This window comes from Colossoma macropomum, unplaced genomic scaffold, assembly GCF_904425465.1.
Source record: "Colossoma macropomum unplaced genomic scaffold, Colossoma_macropomum, whole genome shotgun sequence".
Lineage (NCBI taxonomy): Eukaryota > Metazoa > Chordata > Actinopteri > Characiformes > Serrasalmidae > Colossoma > Colossoma macropomum.
Window position 1 is genome coordinate 43,583,419 of NW_023494793.1, and position 17,085 is coordinate 43,600,503.

General features: G+C 40.8%; 1 protein-coding gene across 2 annotated transcripts in view; it reads left to right on the forward strand.

Moving 5' to 3' along the window:
* xpr1a (xenotropic and polytropic retrovirus receptor 1a) overlaps positions 1-14,704 on the forward strand; it is a 141,404-nt gene extending 126,700 nt beyond the window's left edge. The window contains exons 12-16 of one of the 2 annotated variants that reach the window (XM_036579623.1): positions 5,001-5,167; positions 7,499-7,638; positions 8,534-8,755; positions 11,481-11,586; positions 13,363-14,704. In XM_036579623.1, coding sequence (XP_036435516.1) covers positions 5,001-5,167; positions 7,499-7,638; positions 8,534-8,755; positions 11,481-11,538 — 587 coding nt within the window. In that variant the 3' untranslated portion in view covers positions 11,539-11,586; positions 13,363-14,704. Of the gene's footprint in view, positions 1-5,000; positions 5,168-7,498; positions 7,639-8,533; positions 8,756-11,480; positions 13,043-13,362 lie in introns of those variants that run through there. The other variant, XM_036579622.1, reaches the window with a different exon arrangement.
* Positions 14,705-17,085: the final 2,381 nt, after the last annotated feature.

A 17,085-nucleotide genomic window follows, 5' to 3' on the forward strand; every position in this document is an offset into this window, starting at 1 on the left:
TCTGATGTTTTCAGGGCTGTGTGGACACGCAAATCCGACCTGAGCCACTTTCATATGTGGTCCTAGATCAGATACGTATCCGATTTGTGGCCATGTGACCTTAATGTGACGCTCAGATTGGATTTCATGTGCTTTTTTTCCACAGCGTTACCATGGCAGCAGCGCCAAACAGACGTTAAAGCCTGTAAATGGTGGAAAAGCAGCTCATCTCACCTTTTTCTCCTTCGTCTCGCTCTAATAATGAAGCTGAGAGCTGATCAGAGTTAATGATCTTCTCAGCGAAGCTCGTTCTGCTCGTTAGTTTGTGCTGATGATGAACGTGATTCGTTCACGTGACGTTACTGAGTAGGATGAGCTCATGAGGGTCATTTCAGGACACCAGTTCGTCACATTAATGACAGATTTGAGTCACTTACATAAACGAGTGTGAACCATCCTGTCAGAGAGATCGGATTTGATCAATCAGATTTGAGCAGTGAGGCTTGTAATGTGAACGTAGCTTGAATGTGTTTGATTACTTCAGAAAATGATCAACCAGCTTCTAAGACTGAACTTTGGAGGTGTGTCTGCAGATTCTTTGAGGAACTGAAAGTGAGATTCCTGAAAAGAATGGAAGCTGGAATGAAGGGGAACAGTGACTCACTGAACACTGAACAGCTGAGATTAGACTTACTGGTCAAGGCTTCTGGGTAACATACTATTAAGTATGTTTTGTCTGCTTGTACTTAATGGCTGTTTTGGCTGGAAATTAAATAAACAAATATGAAGTCTGACTTTTGCACAGTATAACTGTGGATTATCTAATCTACACTCTTCGTAGAGCTTTAAAGGAACCGTTTGTTAAAAGGCTGAATTTGCACAGTTTCCATAAATGTAGTCAATCAGCCAAGTGTACACAGTTTTAGCACTGGAGCTACGAGGATGATGTGCTATATGACACACTGATATCTACATAAATGGACAGAAATTTGTCTCATACAGTCTTAAAAAAGATGGTTCTTCAAGGGTTCTTTAGTAAAGACAGTGGTTTTATACAGAACCATGAACACTCAAAAACACTTGCATGCTTAAATGGTTCTTTTCATGGTGCAATGGTTCTTCAGACTGATGGAGAATGTGATGTAGATGTTTCTGTATAGCACTAAAAAGGGTTCTGCTATTGTTATGATATCAAGCTTCTACACTCTAAAAAAAAGATGGTTCTTCAAGGGTTCTTTACGAAGGAAAATGTTTTATTTTGGAACAAGGATATGCAAAGAACCCTTCACATGATTACACTCTTCAGACTGATGGAGAATGTGGTGTAGATGGTGCTACATAGAACCTTTTTGAAAAGGGTTCTATATAGCACCCGAAAGGGTCCTTCTATTTTTACGATGTCAAGCTTGTTACAATAGAACCCCTTTGGGTGATATATAGAACCCTCTTCATAAAGGTTCTGTATCCAACCATTAATGCCACATTCTCCATCAATCTGAAGAACCCTTTCATGATGCAAAGAACCTTTTAATCAAGCAAATGGTATTTTCATAGTTCATGGTTCTATGTAGGACCATTGTCTTTACTAAAGAACCTTTTAACATAATTTTTGAGAGTGTGTACAGTAGAAGAACCCTTTTTGGTGCCATACGGAACCATTTTCAGAAACACATTCTCCATCAATCTGAAGAACCATTTCACTATGCAGTGAACCATTTAGGCAAGCAAATGGGTCTTTGAGTGTTTGTGGTTCTATATAGAACCATTATTGTTACTAAAGAACCCTTGAAGAGCCATTGTTTTGTAAAAGTGTAGCTAAAACAGTAACAACAGCCATTTTGAATCGTGTCTAATTGTCCATGTTTATAGATAACAGTGAGTCATTCAGTGTCAGAAACCACATAGTCAAGTCTGTTAGAGACACTGAACACCTTTAACACGGTTTGAGGAGAGTGTTTGATGACTGAGGCCTGCAGTTGATTAGTTATAAGCTTCTGTTACTTGTTAGCTACTTTAGCCTGGTAGCTAAACCAGAGCCGGTTTATGAAGAATCTGGCCTCTTCCTATTTGTCTCGTTATATCAAAAACAGGACTGCAAAACAGCAGAGGGCCCTCAAACGCATCCTCAATGAATGGGAGTAAACGCAGATGAATGGCTAAAAATGAAAAGTTTAAATAGTTTCTAATCACTGAACCAGAACTTTCCTTTAATTTTAGAAAGTAGAAGGATTTCTGTCTCAGAGCGACGCAGAGAAACTTGTTCATGCATTTGTTACAAGCAGAGTTGATCACTGTAATGATCTTCTGGACTTCCTAAGAAAACTATACATCCCTTACAACTGATACCAAATACAGCAGCATCCTAACAAAAACAACACAGAGAGATCAGATCAGTCCTGTTATAAAGAGCTGCACTGTCTGCCTGCATCGCTCAGGATAGAGTTTAAAGCTCTGCTACTAGTTTTTAAAGCTCTAAATGATTAAATGAGTGTCTGTCTGTTTATGTTCCTAATCTAAGCTCTGCAGATACTGACCTTCTATAAACACCCTCTGTAAAAGGGAGACTCTTTCAGTTATTCTGCCTCCAAACTGTGGAGCTCAGTTCACCTTTTATTAGACAGTCGAGCTCAGAGCTCACTTTTAATAAACATCTAAAAACGAATCTCTTTAACTCAGCATTTAATTAAAACTCTACATCTCGTGGTTTTTATCTTCTAATCTGATCTGTTTCATTTTCTTCAGATTTTAAATAAATACTAATGATTTCTTGTATAACTATGTTTTATCACCTGTCTGTAAAGCACCTTGAGCTGCCACCAGCATGAAAAGAGCTATATAAATAAATATTATTATTATTATTATTTCACTAAAAAAGCAAAGAAAACTCACCTGTATGTTTCCTTTTTCTACAGCAAACGGGTTTTGGGCAGCACGATGCTAACATTACTGAGTGCTGATTGGTTATCATTACTGCTACTGAGTGCTGATTGGTTGGCGAGCAGAGCAGCTCATTGGCTGTTCGTATCACAGACGTCATGAACGTCCATGAGGCGCCGTTTTAAACTCCTATAACTCGAGTTTAAAAGCTCTTAAAAATATAACAGCAGTGTTAAAATGTTTTATGCTGCTCTGTGTTCAGGAAATGAATGAATTCTTTTACATTAAAATGTTTAATCATTTATAAACTATGATTTTGGTCAAATGCTCCATCTTAACCCATTCATTTTGGACTCGCTCGGAGCGCCCTCTAGTGTTTGAGAAACCCAGAAGACATTACAGAGTGGAAGATCTCCTCTCTACAAGTTCTCTGGCTAAACTCCAGACACTAAAAATATCTAGCCAGAAACTGACCATTGATGAAGGGCTAGAGGATGGCTAACACAAACCACACATCAACAAGCGAAGCTACAAGGTCAGGGTTTCTGATAAACTGGCCAGGGAGGGTGTACTGCAGCTGTATATGAGCCTCGCACAGTGTAAACTCCTGCTGAGATCTTGCTCAGGTATGTGACAGATGATAAACAGTCGCCCTCTGGTGGACACTGTGGGAACATCTTAGATATATTAGTCCAGTGTTTTCAGCTCCAGTCCTGTTCAGCTGTGTGTTTCCTGCACTGCTGTAAGACTGCGCTGAAAACGGTTCTGCTGAAGATGCTCAAAGAGAAAAACGGCTGCAGATGTTGACAGAAAAAAACAAAGATCAAATAGACCTACAATGAAGATCATTTAAATGGCAATAAAAACGAGAAAGTGATTAAAAGCGCTTTTTGTTTCTTGTGTCAGCACAGATGTGTTCAAACAGATTGAGCAGCAGATGAACAGGGAAAGTATCAGCCACGTGTAACTTTCACGGTTTCTACGAGGAGCATTACACTCTATACATTATAATCTACAATGTGGAGCATCAAGACGCCCAAGAACTTCTCACCGCAGGTCTGTTAGCACCTAAAACACGACTCGGTACGCAGAACACAGCAGAACAACAGAAGCAGGAAGGAAAGCCCCTGTAAGCATCGCTGAAAAATTCACAAAGGGCCGCTAAAGTATAAAAAATCTACAAAATGATGGAATTCAGTGCTTTTGATGACCACGTCTTCTCTGTGTTTGAAGATGTTAGATTTCATGACACATTCTGTGCATATGGTATATGTAGGGGGGGCAGTCGTGGGCTGGTAGTTAGGGAACCAACCTTGTGACCATCAGGTACGTGACCTAACCCCCAACTGCTCACCAGGTGCCATGGATAGGGCTGCCCACCGCTCCGGGCAAGTGTGCTCACTGCCCCCTAGTGTGTGTGTGTTCACTAGTGTGTATGTGGTGTTTCACTGCACGGATGCGTTAAATGTGGAGGTGAAATTCCCCGTTGTGGGATTAATAAGGGTCGCTTTAAGTTTATTGAACATGAACTGTTTGTATTTATTTTGTTTTCAGTTTTCCATTTCTGGCCCAGTGTGTCTGGAATTTTGGTTTCCTTTTTATTTCAGTCTAGTCCACCATTACTGATGATTAAATCGATTTAGACCTCAATCAGGTCTGTCAGAGCAGAAAAACATCCCAACCTGTGTAGGTGGAATACACAGAGCCATGAGTTGTATTTAGAACGATCTCAAGCCTGAATGGTTCTGTGCATGATGAAATGGCTCTTCAGATTGACGGAGAATGTGCTGTCCGTGTATTTTTGAAAATGCACCAAAAGGGGTTCTTCTGTTGTTACAATGTCAAGCTTGTACTGATAAAAGAACCCTTTTTGTAGCTATAGAACCATATTCACCCCTTAACCCATTCATGTCCAACAGCTAAGTTAGTATGATGAGGAAAAATGCCACCGATCTTGAGCTGGTTGATCAGAAACGATGTAATGTTGTTGAATGAACATCTACAGTAACGGTTTTTGATTTAGGCTTCAATTTCATGTTCACAGTCAAACTTGGATGTTCTACTGTTGATCATGTGATCATTTGAATGATTATTAATTCAGTTTGATAAATTACCATCTGTCTCTCTGTCTGTCTGTCTCTCAGATCAGGACGACGCCGATGCCGAGGCCTTTTTCTACCTGCTGATCTTGTTCTCCACCGTCAGCTCTCTGTACACGCTGATCTGGGATCTGAAGATGGACTGGGGTTTATTCGACCGGAACGCCGGAGAGCACACCTTCCTCCGCGAGGAGATCGTCTACCCGCAGAAGGTACGTCAGAGTCAGCGCACAGAAACAAACTCACTCTCTGCATAAACACGACTGCAGACTGAGCTCGATACGCATGAAACATCAGACGTCTGGAGTTATTACTGCCAGTCTACTCTGCAAAACATGGTTTTAAATGAAATCTAGTTAAATAAATCTTAAATCTAGTTGATATATATAGTTGATATATCTAATATTTCCCATTTTGAGATGGTTGTGCACTGAGATTATTTAGCTTATTTCCAGAATTTTCTTACTTTTTTTAGATCATTTTATTAAGTAAAATTATCTCACTATGCCCTGCGATGGACTGGCGACCTGTCCAGGGTGTATCCTGCCTTCCGCCCAATGACAGCTGGGATAGGCTCCAGCACCCCACCGTGACCCAGAAGGATAAGCGGCTTAGATGATGTGTGTGTGTGTGTGTGTGTGTGTGTGTCTCTTTATACTAGTAAATAATTTTACTGGTTTCAAGCTCATTTCTTACAACAAGCACAATTATCTGCCGATAATGATAATTTTAGGTGATAAAATTACTTAAAACAAGTTAAAAATGTCTAGAAAGAAGTTAAATGATCTTCCAATAAGTGCACAACGATCTCAACAGGAGAAATATTCGATTTTTCCCTGGATTTGAGATTTTACTTGACAATATACCATTTTTCGCAGTGTCCTGTCATTTTTACTACAATTACTTACATTTACATTCAATCCTTCTGTTTGCTTTGATGTAAAAATTGTCAGCTAAAATGTAAAGGATGTGTGTCTGCAAAACATTAATGTTTTCCATTAACTCTTCCATGGATTTATGATAATAATAATGAATCAATCAGTAATCAATAATCAATAATTAAGCGTAATTATCCGTAATTGATGACCCTCGGTTTTATTAGTGTTGGTGAAAAAGTAGCCGGTAACACACAGATAATTGATGGCTGTTTTTTTTCCGCAGCTTTACCAAGATTCAGTCTCATGATCTCCTGATGACATATAAACACATAAAACACAAAACTTTCTATCAAGAAGCTAAAAATTAAAAATAAGAAAAGTATTAATAAATTAGCAGAAACTGAAATGTAAAGGTTTCTGGGCAGCTGCGCCACCAGGTCACCAATATTTATACTGTCTAAGACTGTGATTTTCAGCGGTTTGTGTTTTGTTATTTTTGTAAATAATACATTTACGATGATTATGATTTTGATTTTTACACAAAAATCTGCATCAATCAACCAGTGAGATGTAAACAGAGTGATTCAGAGTGGTTTGGTGTTCAGATGTCTTTACAGTGGTGGTGATAGGAACCAGGGGTCGCCATGACTACAACACAAATATAGACATTTTATTTACTATCCAGAACCACCAGTGAACCTACACGAGTCTTCTGAGCTTATATGAAATGTTGATGATGGAAAATAGTGAAATAATACGTTTTCTTTGGGGACTATTTGCCTCACAACACCCTGCATGTATCCCTCCACAGTTAACTGATTTTGAGGCCAACATTTAAATTTACAATTTATTGTCATAAAACAGTGTCAGTCATCAGGCAGTGAATTCATAACCATTTCATGTAGTAACTTTCTGTGAGGGAGCTTTTAGAGGTGGACGTCTGGTTCCTATCACCACCACTGTGAACAGTTCTGACTCGGTAAGTTTCTCTAGAACGGGGCGTTTCACACCAAACCACTCTGAATGACTCTGTTTACATCATAACCATTTAATTATGCAGAGATTTAGAAAAATTGGTGGAGTTTCCCTTTAACTAAAACTGTTTGTGTATAACCTTAAAATCTAAAGTCTAAAAATAAAATGATATCGGCTAATATCAGTTATTCAATGCAAAAAATTACAATTTAACAAGTGAAAAAATCTTAAAAGTAGTCAGTATATCTAATATTTCTCATTATAAGATTGTTGTATGAATATTATACATTATTGAACTTATTTCTAGACATTTTTACTTGTTTTAAGATATTTAAAGAGTCCTATTCCAGATTATTTTACTTGTTTCGAGAAATAAATATTTAGATAATTTTGCTTATTTCAAGATGTAATGAAAGAAGAAAAATGATCTGCCAATGGAACAAAACACTTAAATCAGATAAAATCACTTAAAACACGTCTAGAAATAAGTTCAGTCATCTTATAATATTCAGACAGGAATCTCATAGTGAGAAATATTAGATATATTGATTAGATTTAAGATGTTTTCACTTGCTAAGATATTTTTTGCAGTGTAGTGATTTGTAACGCCCTGAAATCGATGTTAGCCACATATTCATATTGTTCAGGCCTGAATAATCACAGCATAATAATATTCATTGTTCACTGCAGGCGTATTACTACTGCGCCATCGTGGAGGACGTGATCCTGCGCTTCGCCTGGACGCTGCAGATCGCACTGACCACCATGACCAACATCCCCTCCATCGCTGACATACTGGCCACCGTCCTCGCTCCACTGGAGGTCTTCAGGTACACAACACTCGGGTCTACACTGTTAACAATTATTGAGCGATGCTGTAGAAGAACCACTTTTTGAAGAAACCAAAAAGAACCTCTTAATATATGGTTTTCCTTAAAGAACCATTTTTGAAAATCAGATGTTGGAGAAAATGAGTGTGAAGAACCTATTTTAAAGTTTAAAGAACCTCCATCTAATGTAAAGGTTCTACAGCAATCACAGGTTCTACCTGAAACTGTGTTTCCAAGCTAAGAACCATTTGGGAACCTTTATTTTTAACCGGGTGTAGTTTTTTTGTTGCTGTTGTTGTCATATGACTGACCATTTTGTGTTGTGAGAAGTTTGAGAACCCAAATTTTGACAAATATTTATTATTTAGCACCAGATAAAGTGAGAGACGGTGAATTTTTGCCGTCAAAGAAAACATGAAGAAGCAAAACGAAATCAAGACAGGCGACGGCAGAAAACCTTACGGCTACCGTAGGTTCTACTACACGCTTAGACAAGGACGGGTGAGGGAGGGGATTCAGCTGGTTGCAATCTGCAAACTCACCACTAGATGCCACTAAATCTTACACACTGCACCTTCAAGGGAAGCTGGAGCTCAATTTAGTTTGTGCTCAATTTTATTCTACATTTACCTTTATTTATAATACCTACTATCACAGCATTCATAATAATACTGAAACCTAAACCCTTAAACTAACAGAACCACACTTAAAACTGAAAACAAACAGAAATCAAAAACGGAATAAATTAAAAAATGATTAAATTTAACACTACATTAACCCTCCTGGCCGAGCTGGGTTAGTGTTTACAGTGTATTGCTGATAGAGGAGTATGAGTACTGTGTGGTAGAGATGTGTGGATGTTCCTGCACCTTCATCCACTGCGTGTCTCCTTTAGGCGATTCGTGTGGAACTTCTTCCGTCTGGAGAACGAGCACCTGAATAACTGTGGTGAGTTCCGGGCGGTGAGGGATATCTCCGTAGCTCCGCTGAACGCAGACGACCAGACGCTGCTGGAGCAGATGATGGACCAGGAGGACGGAGTGAGACACCGCCAGGGCAAGAAGAGCTGGAAGAGGAGCTACAGCCTGTCGCTGCGACGGCCGCTGCTGTCCTCACAGTACGAGCTCTCGCACTCACACACTCACACACTCACACGCTCACGCACTCACGCACTCACACACTCACACACTCACACACACACTCACACACTCACACACTCACACACTCACGCACTCACACACTCACACAGTCACACACTCACGCACTCATGCACTCACACACTCACACACTCACACGCTCACGCACTCACACACTCACACACTCACACACTCACACACACACTCACACACTCACACACTCACACACTCACGCACTCACACAGTCACACACTCACACACTCACGCACTCACACACTCACACAGTCACACACTCACACACTCATGCACTCACACACTCTCGCACTCACACACTCACGCACTCACACACTCACACACTCACACACACACTCACGCACTCACACACTCACACAGTCACACACTCACACACTCACGCACTCACACACTCTCGCACTCACACACTCACGCACTCACACACTCACACACTCACGCACTCACGCACTCTCGCACTCACACAGTCACACACTCACACACTCACGCACTCACACACTCTCGCACTCACACACTCACGCACTCACACACTCACGCACTCACGCACTCACACACTCACACAGTCACACACTCACGCACTCACACACTCACACACTCACGCACTCACACACTCACACACTCACACAGTCACACACTCACACACTCACACACTCACGCACTCACACACTCACACAGTCACACACACAGTCACACATGCACTCACACACTCACACACTCACACAGTCACACACTCACACACACACTCACACACTCACGCACTCACACACTCACACACTCACACACACAGTCACACACGCACTCACACACTCACACAGTCACACACTCACACAGTCACACACTCACACACACACTCACACACTCACGCACTCACACACTCACACACTCATACACTCACTCACACACTCATACACTCACACACACACTCACACACTCATACACTCACACACACACTCACACACTCACGCACTCACACACTCACACACTCACACACACACTCACACACTCACACACTCACACAGTCACACAGTCACACACTCACTCACATACTCACACACTCACACACACACTCACGCACTCACACACACACACTCACACAGTCACGCACTCACACACTCACACAGTCACACACTCACACACTCACACAGTCACACACTCACTCACACACTCACACACACACTCACGCACTCACACAGTCACACACTCACACAGTCATGCACTCACACACTCACACAGTCACGCACTCACACACTCACGCACTCACACACTCACACACTCACACAGTCATGCACTCACACACTCACACAGTCACGCACTCACACACTCACGCACTCACACACACGCACTCACGCACTCACACACACACTCACGCACTCACACACTCACACACTCACACACACACTCACGCACTCGCGCACTCACGCACTCACACACTCACACACTCACGCACTCACGCACTCACACAGTCACACACTCACGCACTCACACACACTCTCACGCACTCACACACACACTCACACACTCACGCACTCACACACTCACACACACACTCACGCACTCACACACACACTCACACACTCACGTAGGTGTGGGCAGATCAACACTATGACTCGAAAGTGCGCAGTTTGATGTAAATACCTGAACAGAACTGACAGACAGACAGTCTCATGCAAATGTTTGTGCGTCCTGGTCAAATTCCATGACATCCTGTACAGCAGGGCTTTCAATCTCAACCACTATAAGGGCAATATCAAAAAATCTCAACAAATCTGTGGGGCAGTGAACACTTACAGTTTTATTTGCTTGACCTGAATTGGCCATTGTTTATTGAAAATATACCAAAACTGCACCAGCAAAATATAGGCACTGAAATATTACACAACGATAAGGCATAACATTATGACCACCTCCTTGTTTCTACACTCATTGTCCATTTTATCAGCTCCACTTACTATATAGGTGCACTTTCTGCAGTAGTTCTACAGTTACAGACTGTAGTCCATCTGTTTCTCTGAAAAAGGGGGCTAACAAAGTATCAGAGAAACAGATGGACTACAGTCTGTAACTGTAGAACTACAAAGTGCACCTATATAGTAAGTGGAGCTGATAAAATGGACAATGAGCGTAGAAACAAGGAGGTGGTCAGAATGTTATGCCTGATCGGTGTGTTTCACCTTTATTTCTTTTTTTCGTCATCCTTTGTAAATTAGCCTAGTACTAGTATTATTTAACAGTAATATCATAAATAAAGCTGGTTATACAGTTGTAACCAATTTAGCAACAACATTTTCAACAGAATTATTTTATAATTCTATTATATCACATTAATTATTTTCTCTCAGTTGTTTGTAATATTTGTTGTTTATTTTGTGCAAAATCTGTTCGAGGAGATTAAAAAGTAGTTAGACCTTGTCTGCAGGACAGTAATCTGGGTGGTCCGAGGGTGGGCTGGCGAGGGTGCTCGCTATCTGGGCAGCTCTGATTTGGTAACAAAAGCAGCATAAAACCTTTACCATTACATTGCAGGGTTGATTTGACTTCAGGTAATAATCCGGAAGGTATTTCACTCAGTATAACATTAACTGTTTACTTCTGTTTACACTGTACGTTCTGCCCACCGCTAACGATACAGACGCTGCTCTGATGGACTGCTGTACCTTGTGTGTGTTTATGTCGCAGGTCTAAGAAGGACACCAAGGTGCTGATCGAGGACACAGACGACGAAGCCTTCAGTTAAAGGAATAGATTGACCAGACATGCTAACGCGGCTAACAGTGAATGGAAGGTAGTGGGAGCCAGTTAGCATGATGACATTAGCATCGTGCAAATTGTTGCCCACTCGGTTTCATTCATTTTTAGCAGAATTAGCATTTTTGGAATGAACTATTCCTTCATACCCAGAGCAGACGGTCCACCTCCCACCCGCATCATCACGGAGCTGCCTCAGCATCACACCCAACCACGCACACACACACACATACACACACACATTCACAGACACACACACACACACACACACACACACACACATACAGAGCCGAGAAAGGAGCACAATCAGCACTAAGACAACATATGCTGACATGTACACACACATAAATACACACACAAACACACACAAACACACAAACACAATGTAATTTTTAGATTTTTTAATTTAACTTTTTAGAATTTTTTTAATTTCTCAATGGTAAGACGTTTTGGTTTGTACATTGGTTTTTTAAAGGATTTATTAACACATAAAAATAACAATATGACTGTTTACAAACACATAATAACCAAAATCTACAGGGAAAAAGCGTCATTACATCAGAAAATCAAAGACTAACCTTCCACTAATAAAACGCTTAGCATGGACTTCGGCAATGGACTATTTACCACAACTAGCAAACAGCAGCTTACAGCGCGTTATAGTTGTTTTTTGTTTTGTTTCTTTTTTCTATTCATGCTTTTTTGTAATTTTTTCTGATTGAGTTCTGATGTACAGCCCTCCGAGCACTTGCAGGAAAAGTGCATCGGTTCAAAGAGAAGAAACAACAGCCCCAAACATGTGGGATGAAATCTGAATCATGCAAAGCTGGTTTTATCTCCAGTTCCACACTGTAATAATTTCATAGATGTCTTATTTATTTGTGCGGAGAGATGTGTGTGATTGTTTATTTTATTTCCACGAGCAGCTGAGGTTAAACTTTTGCTTTTTTTTTAAATCTGACACTCAACTGTCCTCAATTGGTGGTTACACTTCCCTGACCTACACTACAGGCCAAAAGTCTGGAAGCAAGCAGTGATTTTTATTTAATTTTTAAAAATATTTTACTAAGCTAACAAATACATATTTGCTGTCCTTTAGTTTAGCCAAAGCAGTTTGTTCCAGAATTTTCCACTTGGGTTGCAGCGCCGGACTCTTAAAGGCATAGTCGCGCTCGCGTGGCTGATTTTCAGGGGCAAAATTACATTGACTTCAATGGAATTTGCCAAGATAAACATCACAGACTTCCAGGGCCAAAAATCCCATGTGCAAAAAAACTTGTTCTGCTTAAGCACTGTTGAAATTGAAATTGAAAATTGTTCTTTCATGTTCATTTAACAGAATTAGTGCTTCCAAATGGTCTGTCGTGTGTTTAGGATGAACTGCTGCTGAATATTTAGTTGTCATTAATTTTTTAAACAGTTTTTGCTGCAATATTCAGCCATATTTCCACCCTGAGAGGACGAGTGGGCCGCTCAGTTAATTTCTGTGCCAATATATATATATATATATATATATATATATATATATATATATATATGTCGGAACAAAACCTCATATCTCCAAAAAGGTAACTTTATAGGAGAAGAAAAAAAATTATATATTTAGCTTTTAATGTAAGTCAAAGGAACCAGAGGGCAACAGTCATTTTCAAATTATGCCAAAACTGGAAAATGACAAAAATGGAGATACAAGATTTGTTCTGACAACAGCGATTGTGTGTATATATATATATATATATATATATATATATATATATATATATATATATATATATATATATATATATTCTTTTTTTTCCTTTATTTTTTTAAGTGATGTTTTGGCCAGCAGTAAGACTTACTCTGTCTTTGAATGGCACCAAATGATGATCTGAGAAAACTGGACATGCTGGGATTCTTCCACAGAAGAGAGCTGAAGTGACACATCTCAACAGCAACACATCGGGCCAGTTTTCTGACGGTGTTTGGCGTGAACTTCTGTGCACATGACCCACACTGCCATTGGGCCAGGTTTAATTCTCTGTTTAATGTTTGATACCACAGTTTTTTTACCATTTTTTTTAAGACAGAAAGCGCAACAAATAACCTGCTAAACCCAGCGCGAAGCTGTTTAATCAAGTGAACATGCAGCCAAAATGTTACATTTACATAATTTTCCCATTTCTCCAAATGCGGTTCATCAGCCAAGACATTCCCTGCTGAAAAAAACAGCCCAGACCAGTACGAATCCCATGCTGGTTTATGCTGGCCTAGTGCTGGTCTGGTGCCGGCTGGTTGACCAGCATACCAGCATCCAAAACACAGTGTATGCTGGGTTTGCTGGTTTTTCTAACAGGGCATGCAGCGCACCCTTAAGTAGCTCTTTGATGGTGATGGTTATATATACGCCATGATGATTCATTCAAATGGTTCTTTGCATGGTTCTCTGTGATGGAGAACTTCTCATATATGAGAAAATGGTTCTAGCACAAAAATCATGCCATGTAGAACCTTGTTTTGTGCTTTATAGAACCTGTTTTGTTAAGAAGCTAACTTCAGGAAGCTTATAGCCACCAGCTGGCAGTGTGCACACTCACCTCAAACCGCGTGGAGTTGAACATCACAGAAACCATTAAATGTTTCTACTGGTTCCAGTGTCCAGTAGTGAATAATGGCAATTTGTGTTTTCCTGATGGGCTGATATCACAGTGTAAAGGACTATAATGGTTTAATGGGTGTTCTGGGACTGATTCCAGATGCATTTGATGGTTTGCAAATAAAGCAATAAGCCACGAGAGGCCATGGGTTACTCCTCTTCCCTGTGATAAAATCGCAGTAATGCACAGCCTTTCATTGCTTATGGTTTTCATAAAATGACGGCCAACATAAAATGTGACAAAATACACAATGGTTCAGAAGATAATTTGAATTACTAATAGTAATAATTGATATAAACAAATATTCCGGCAAGAAATGTAGTTCCTTTAGAGTACTGTATCATTACCAAGCAACCATGGACCGCTGAATGAGGAGAACATTCGGTCGCCCATCGCTGTGCACTGCAGTCACTTCATAAAGTTTTTAAACTTTTTGTCGTATAGCAGTGAATATATGATAACACAGCACTGTTTAATAGAACCTTCGCTTTATAAGTACCTTTTGGTCACCAAATTACCACCGTGAGTCTTATTTAGCACCAATCCAGCGGCTGCCTACATAGTGCACTACGTAGGAGTTTAAATACTGGATCCTGCAGCCCAACAGAGCAAAATATAACTAAGAAATTTGGGACTCAGACTCATCCACACCTGATACATGATGCACTGTTTGGCTGTAGAGGCTTGAATTCCTAAACTTCCATAGCTAGAACACTATTTAGGGAGTCTGGCGCCGTTTGGGATTCAGCCTGGGTTTGACGTGACTTCTGACTGAAACAGGGACATTTGAAGTGTGTAAGACATTTAAGTGACGTTATTTAGTCTTTTATACTGCAGTTTTACAGTTAATCACACTGTAAGTGCTTTAATTCCAGCCTGTGATATTAATGATAGAGGTATTTAGGCTGTTGGCTCTTTTAGCCAGTTAGCTAGCTGACCAGCCTGGTTCTAGTTAAGAACATAAGTTGTCAGCCCCTCAGATTAAACAACAAAACGGGTTCTTACTTCATCACTCGGTGCTCCATGCGAGCAGCATGAGAGTCAAAGATTATTCATTAACAGCAGAAGGGTGTTTGTGCCGTGGCGCTGTGATACAGAGTTCAGATGCTGTGAGGCGTCATAGCTGTGCGTATATCATGGGTTTTACAACGGCTTCAAATGCGGCTCAGCCAATCAGATTTTAGGACCGAAACTATCCGTTTTATAATGGAAACTAAAGGTGTTCTATTGGAAGCTAGTGGTCTCTAATGGTAAACATTAAGCCAATTCCTGTTAGAAAGCAAAACAAACAGGTTATAATCCTGATGGTTCTATTAGTCTCTTTTCAGCAGGGTAATAGGCTGGATTATGTGGTTTCTGACGCTGTAAGGCGCACTTTTATCTAGAAACATGGACAAAAACAATGCTAACTGGTTTCAGCTTTCATTAGTTGAAGCTACATTAGCCGTGTAGCTCCAGTGTGTAACACTAAACACCAAACGTGTCTTGGCTGATGAACTGAATTTGCAGTCAGCAGGGAAAACAGTGTAAATGTGATTATTTTGCTGAACTACTGAGGAAAACATGACATTCTGTAGCGCAGGTAGTGATTAGCTTGTGAAAGCTAGCTTCAGTTAGCATCAGTGTTTCAGTGAGGCTTGACAGCAGACCCTGTTTTGGGGATCCACTGCTCTTTACACACACACACACACACACACACACACACACTCACACACACTCTCACACTCTCAGCACTTTGGGAGGGTTAGCTGCTGCGTTCCTCCGCTCTCGTTTTTCAGGTGTTGTTTTAGCTCTGAAGCAGAAGCACCGGTCACTGAGGACTGTTAGTGCAGCCATATTTAACAGATTCTACTGTTGTCATAACGATGTGTTTATTATCTGAAGTGTAAAATACTCCAAGGCTTCGTGCAGCTGACGCTTTTTACACTGTAAAAAATATATCTTGGCACACTGTAAAAAAACAAAGTGGTGTTTTGAGCTAATTGAAGATGAAATAATAAGTTGACAGAGCGTAAGACACAGATTCTCATTCTGTTCACTTACGCTGATCAGGCCGAACATTCTGACCACCTCCTTGTTTCTACGCTCATTGTCCATTTTATCAGCTCCACTTACTATATAGGTGCACTTTGTAGTTCTACAGTTACAGACTGTAGTCCATCTGTTTCTCTGATACTTTGTTAGCCCCCTATTACCCTGTTCTTCAGTGGTCAGGACCCCCATGGACCCTCACAGAGCAGGTACTATTTGGGTGGTGGATCATTCTCAGCGCTGCAGTAACACTGATGTGGTGGTGGTGTGTTAGTGTGTGTTGTGCTGGTCTGAGTGGATCAGACACAGCAGTGCTGCTGGAGTTTTTAAACACCTCGGTGTCACTGCTGGACTGAGAATAGTCCACCAACCAAAAATATCCAGCCAACAGCGTCCTGTGGGCAGCGTCCTGTGACCACTGATGAAGGACTAGAAGATGACCAACACAGACTGTGCAGCAGCAGATGAGCTATCGTCTCTGACTTTACATCTACAAGGTGGAGCGACAAGGTAGGAGTGTCTAATGGAGTGGACAGTGAGTGGACACAGTGTTTGAAAACTCCAGCAGCACTGCTGTGTCTGATCCACTCACACCAGCACAACACACACTAACACACCACCACCACGTCAGTGTTACTGCAGTACTGAGAATGATCCACCACCCAAATAGTACCTGCTCTGTGAGGGTCCATGGGGGTCCTGACCACTGAAGAACAGGGTAAAAGGGGGCTAACAAAGTATCAGAGAAACAGATGGACTACAGTCTGTAACTGTAGAACTACAAAGTGCACCTATATAGTAAGTGGAGCTGATAAAATGGACAATGAGTGTCGAAACAAGGATAATGTCATAATGTTATGCCTGATCGG